At 35.4% G+C, this 6,032-nt stretch overlaps 1 protein-coding gene across 4 annotated transcripts; it reads right to left on the bottom strand.

The window, feature by feature from the left end:
* Nucleotides 1-796: 796 nt before the first annotated feature.
* On the bottom strand, nucleotides 797-5,698 carry LOC114176324. 4 transcript variants are annotated; one of them, XM_028061335.1, is made up of 7 exons: nucleotides 5,323-5,698; nucleotides 4,353-4,566; nucleotides 3,956-4,032; nucleotides 3,563-3,824; nucleotides 2,322-3,478; nucleotides 2,041-2,209; nucleotides 797-1,655 (listed from the first exon to the last, which is right to left on the bottom strand). In XM_028061335.1, the coding sequence occupies exons 2-7, from the start codon at nucleotides 4,432-4,434 to the stop codon at nucleotides 1,051-1,053; spliced, it is 2,352 nt and encodes a 783-aa protein (XP_027917136.1). In that variant the 5' UTR covers nucleotides 4,435-4,566; nucleotides 5,323-5,698; the 3' UTR covers nucleotides 797-1,050. The 4 variants fall into 4 exon arrangements, with proteins under 4 accessions (XP_027917136.1, XP_027917135.1, XP_027917132.1 ...); XM_028061334.1 differs by having other exon boundaries at nucleotides 2,322-3,812; XM_028061331.1 differs by having other exon boundaries at nucleotides 2,322-3,824.
* Nucleotides 5,699-6,032: the final 334 nt, after the last annotated feature.

Consider the following 6,032-nt stretch of genomic DNA (forward strand, 5'->3'; position numbering starts at 1 on the left):
TACAAAGTTAAACACTATATAAGAATAAAGACTCATAACACTATTACCTTAAGGTTTTTGTATAAAAGTGGTGTCAAATGCTTTATATGTGTAAAACCAATGTCATATATATAAAACAACAATCTCTCAATGACTATAACTCATATATGAAAAATATATATCCAACAATTTCAAATCTATCTTTCCTTTTAATATTCATTCTTTAAATTGATTTTTACATGAAGGATATCTTTACTTTAGTTAGATCCCTTTTAACTTACTAGTTCAATCAATGTTGAAATGTCATAAATTTTAATAACATCGAAGTATCATCGACTCAACTAAATAAAGATGTCATCTACTCATCATCCTTATTATGTTAACACCAATTGGATTATATATTTAACTTTATATTTTTGCCTTAATTTTATAGACAGAAACATGAACCATGCGCATATTAATTATCTGCTATATTTCTTTTTTGTTTAAGTATCATAATTGGCATTTTTGGTTCCTAATGTGACCAAGGTATCATGGTTTTAGTTACAACAACACTTAAACTCAAGATCTATATCGAATGGAACCCAAATAGTCTTTATAACTATAAACTCACTGTGTATGGATAATCGAGTCAGACCCCACTGAAATCTCTATCATACGTGCATTACTACATTATAATAATAGAACAGCGATGTACGACACGACGTGTATAAATGTAATTCATATCCATTTGATTTTGCAAATAATAGCATTCTCGATTATAACATTATATACAGCACAAATAAATATAAGAATGTCATAAAGTAACCACCTTAGCTGACATAAATCGTTAAATCAATTGATGTTCTGTTTTGAAACAATAACCTGCGTACCACTAGTGTACACTATGTACTCCCTTTGTATCACAAACATTGGCACAATAATAAATATGCATCACGTTCTAGCAGTATTCTTTCTCAACTATCTCAGTAGAAAGTAATCTTTCACTCTGGTTACTATGGGAAAATCATGTACTTGCCTTGCTCCAATATGAAGGAAGAGTGAGTTATCTTAACAAAGGGAAAAATGATCCTACAAGAGCATATCCTTTGTGAATTCTTCAACCAAATCATCGGCGATTGTACATGCAGTCTCTCTTTCCAATGTATCAATCTCATCATTTGTTAGCCCAGACCAGGAAATAGATGCAAGATCTTGTGCCACAAAACTATCAACTGAATAAAGAGATGTGTTGGACGTTGGATGTAAAGAAACACGGACAATGTCCCATACTAACTTTAGTAGTTCCTTTCCACATGGTGGAGGTTGCAACGAGGAATTGCTTAGTTTCCTTCTGAATCTAGACAATGTCAAAGGTGGTCCAAGAACAATGGCAAGTGCCTCATTTAACAAATCAAGCAAAACCTTGTGCTCTAACTTATTCTTGTTATGATCTTTTGTGGATCTTTCATCCTCCTTCACCAATTTCCTATGAGATTCTTCCACTTCTTCAAAAACTGAGTTGCCAATGTATTTATCCCATGAACCAAAGTACAAACCAGAGGCAACAAGCAGATCTCTTACATAAGATTCTGCTGGATCATCCAGTTCAACTAATGAAAACTCAATCGGCTCCTGCTTTGTGGTGAAATCAACATAGCCGTCAGAATCAAGCTCGCTCAGTTGCCTCTTTAGGTCTGTCAAATAAAAGACAAAGAGAACTGTTAACAAGAATTTGACATCTGAAAAAGCAATTAGAAGCAAAGGATCTGCACTCTCTTGTTAATCTCATTCTGTAAAATACCAACTTAATGAATAAATCGAAATTATTGATATAAACAAAGAATGTCTGTTAAACGAGGATAATAAAGAGGCCTAAATTTGTAGAAATACTAACACATACTTTAACATGAAAATATCTTGCAAGCAGGGTCACTATCCATTTGAAGAACAGAGTAAATGCTGTTTGTACATTTAACTATACGTTCACATGCAACAAAACAAGGGGAATGCATTGACATTCTATTCATGAACTGTCTGTGGTATCATTTCATCAAATTGAAATATAAAATTGTTTCTCACCGTTCAAACCAGAGCTGATATCTCTGAAAACCTTGGGAACAAAAATATCATCTAATGAAGATGCATCTGGAGTTGATGTTAGACTTGAATACCCGCTCTGTCTCCAATGTTCTTCATCAGCACAGCTGCTTACAGATGCAGGACTAGGAGGTACCTCGGTGGAGTTCTCCTAAGAATCACATATGACACAAACTGATAATTCGATAACGACAATTTATGCAACATAATTGAAAACAAAGGTCACTGAGGAGAATAATGAAAAATGTATATAGCAAACTTACATGTCTGTCACCATATTTCATGAGAATAGTTGGTCCACTCCTGACATCTCTCAAAATTGCACCATGTTCGCTGCCATGTGATTCTACTTTTGACTTAACTCTTTTGCCAAAGAGCTTCCCTCTTAGACCAAAAGTATATTTAAAGTTGGAAAGTTTTTCTTTAATATTAAATCCATCTTTCTTCTGCTTTTTAACACCCACAGGCCTTGCTTCAACAGCTTCAAGCTTCCTCTGAATAAGGGCACCCGTTAAAATGTGGCGATCCTCCAAAAGAAGCCTTCCAAATGATGCTCCTGATGCAGGAGCAGACAAGGATCTTTCAAGGTTCCTAGGTGACAACTCCTTGTGGAGCAATACATTGTCATCTAATTTATGTCTATTGGAACATGTTTGTAATTCTTTTTTCTCTTCTAGAACTCCCCACTGGCTCTTGTCATTTGCACCCTTTATAGTATCTTGTTTTAGTCTAACTCTGTCATTGTCTAAATAACAAGCCACTTCAGGAATGTCCAAATGCAATTCATTTTTTACCGTATTTCTTAGCCTCTCTGACAAGAACCTCCTAGTATCTATGTTGAAAAATTCTGGGGAACTTTGTCCATTGAGCTGCATTTTACTTTTGTATGATCTTGTTGACTCTGAGCGGAGTAAATTAGGTTCAGCATCTCTAGTCATACTTTCTGTGACCTCTTTAGCATCAGATTTATCATTGAAAGGTGTCTCAATTCCACCATCTCTAATCCCTTGGAGTTCACACCTCAAGCGCTCTCTCACTTCCTCAAGAAAATCTTCTATACCTTTTCTCTTATGTAAAGTGCCTGATAAACTGGTGCAATTCTCTTCATGGTTGCAATTGCAAACCCTTTCAGAACCAGGCTTCAAGATAACTATCTGAGTGGGAGAAGTGCATATATCTAATAATCTGCTTTTGGATTTCATCATTAAAGACTCCTCAAAGTCCCTACTTTGTGTTTTACTTCTTGATGGAAAGGATTCTTTTTTCTTAGATAAGATTGACTCCATCTGGTGGCCATTGGGTAGCTTTGGCCACTCCTTAAACCTTGTTGATTGATACTCTTCAAATTCTTTCTTGAATTTTTGGAGTTCCTCCTCTTGAGGATGTTCCCTCGGCCTCGGTTCTCCAAAACTATGTCCACCTTCATCATCATCATCATCAGTGTGCTGATAAAATGAATCAAATTCCATATGGCTAAAAGAATTCAAGTTTGAAGAACCCCTACCAGCCCAACCTTTCCCATTCATTTTCTTCTTTGAAAACTTCCTCTCCATATTTTCATGTGTGCTTTCATCCAATGGAACTACAGATTTAGTGTCTAACGGTAATGGCATGGTTTCTATCCCCATCAACCTTGCCACAACGCTGGGGGCATTACTTCTGGTGCCTGATTGTTTGGAAAAACCCTCTTTGTTCGCTTTTTTCACTGGATCCACATTTGAGTAACCAATTTTCTTTGACCAGCCATCTTCTACCTGACACGAGTACTGAAATTCACCAGAGTTCATTCCATTTAAGAATTGTAAGAAAATATGATGTATGCATGGTGAATGAAACATGTAATGAAATGATCGTGGCTTCTTCAAACCCCTATGAAGGTATGTGAAATTAAACTTACTGGTAATTCTCCTTCTGCACAGTGGACATGAGAGGTTTCTACTTGCAGCTTCATGCCATTTCCAGATGTTTCCATATCTTCATGGCACACAGTATGATAACAAATCAGAATTTACATAACTAGCTGACGAGGGATAAAATAGAACTTAATAATGATAACAATACAATAAACCGAGTCACAGCAACATATCTTACAAAATGCAACTTCATACCATTTAACACAGTAACCTTCAAAACATGACAAGGAAATATTCAGTTGATGATTTCCATTTTGGAAAGGGATCCTTCGAGATCAGGAAAAAAAATGCTCAATTTGGCTTCCTTGAAGCTTATGTAACCAGAAAAGGTATATCGTAGCAAGAGTGAAGTCTCTGTTAGATTTATAAAATAATACTCACCATCGTTATTGTTCTTATGGGCATGAATTTTCTTTGCCATCCTACCCTGATTGAACTCAAACATGTGCAATAAGCCTCCCATGTGGTCAAAGGGTCAACTTGAACACTCTCATGTCATCAATTTCAAGGTTCGTATCCCAAAAAATAAAAATTCAGGTCCTTTCCTTTTCTTCTGTGCGATGTGAAATGAACCAGCACTCCTCCTTTGCACACCCTGAATTGCCAAAAGTTAGTGGGGCATCGAAGAGCAGTGTAAGATCTTAAGATCTTAAGATCCAAGTTATATTTGACGCAAACAAGTTTCTGCTTTTTCGCAGAGACAACCAATGAGTTCCTTCATAGTAAAGCATATACCAAAAACTGCACTTTTTCCATTTTTGTGAATAATGTTATAATTGAATGAGTAACCTTGCTAACATAAGGCAAAAAGCTTATCGGACAGTATTAGTATTGTATTGCATCCGATGTAGAACATAATACAGAAATATAATTGATAATAACATTGTAATAGCGAAAGGAAAACAAAACTGACCAATTTTTTTTCCAGTTTTAGAATTTGAACTTTGATATAAAATTATGAATTGACCTATAAGAAAAATTAGAAAACTTTGACTTTCATGCACACACTGAAGAGAAAGAAGAACCTTTGTCTTCTAAGGACCCCATATATCAACAACTTCAGAATCCATTGATGGAAAAGCAAATTAGAGCAAAGAGAAAGGCCCAACAACAGGTTTCTGAGAAAATGTAGAAAAAACAACTCTGAACCTCAAAATTCCGGCATCAGTTAGAATTAACAGTAAACAAAATAAGATTGTCCCGTCTTTTTTGTATCAGAACCATAAACATCGTACAGTACAAGTGACCCCTTTACGATACACTTGAATGCACGTTCGAATAAAAAAAAAGTGAGAAACAGAGAACATGTTGCATCCAAATAAACATACCAATGAGCAGAACCAAAACAAACCTCGTATCCACCAACTGGAAATTCAGCCTGATATCAATTCTGGCCTTAAAAAACAAGAAAGTGGGTGTGCTTGAAAAGCATCAAAGCTTCAAACTTGATATCAAAATCGTAAAAGATGGAACAAAACTTGGAAATCCTGGAGGGAGGGAGAGAAAGAGAGAGAGACAGACAGAGACAGAAAGAGAAGTGTGTATGTGTGTATGTGTGTCATGGAAAAGTGGAAAATTGTGAACTGGGATTTTGTATTAAGAAAGAAAGAAAGAGAGGCAACGATGAAAACTTCATGGGAAAAATATTGATAATGAGTTAATAATGATGACGACAAAGGAAAAAGCTACAATATTCATAGTGTAAGAAAAGGGAACAAGGCCTCTAATTCCATTGCTGGAAGTGAATGAATGAAAGCGAAGGTTCCCTCTCTGCCATTTATTTAGTTAATTGATTAATCATTCTCACATTTTCATTCTTTTTCTTTCTTTTTTCGATAAATCTGCTGTCACTCTTGCTGTACCGTAGAACACCTTTTTTTTTTGTTTTGGTCTAGTGATGAGACTCAAGGGTTTGTGTTTTTCTTAATTCGTATCACTTTTCTTGCGAATGCTGCGATTTCCATGCGAGTGAAATCTTTTACCAAGTCATGTAAGTGAAATAATTGAATTTAACAGTTAGATACAATAAAAAAAGTTATTATTTATTAGGATGAAAATGAA

Source organism: Vigna unguiculata, chromosome 3, assembly GCF_004118075.2.
Source record: "Vigna unguiculata cultivar IT97K-499-35 chromosome 3, ASM411807v1, whole genome shotgun sequence".
Taxonomy (NCBI): Eukaryota; Viridiplantae; Streptophyta; class Magnoliopsida; order Fabales; family Fabaceae; genus Vigna; species Vigna unguiculata.

Coding starts and splice junctions, on each gene's coding strand:
- LOC114176324 (XM_028061331.1), bottom strand. CDS start 4,434: ATGGGAGGCTTATTGCACATGTTTGAGTTCAATCAGGGTAGGATGGCA. Junction 3,825..3,955: donor GTGCAGAAGGAGAATTACCA/GTAAGTTTAATT, acceptor GGTGAATTTCAG/TACTCGTGTCAGGTAGAAGA. Junction 1,656..2,040: donor TATCAGCTCTGGTTTGAACG/GTGAGAAACAAT, acceptor TTTATTTGACAG/ACCTAAAGAGGCAACTGAGC.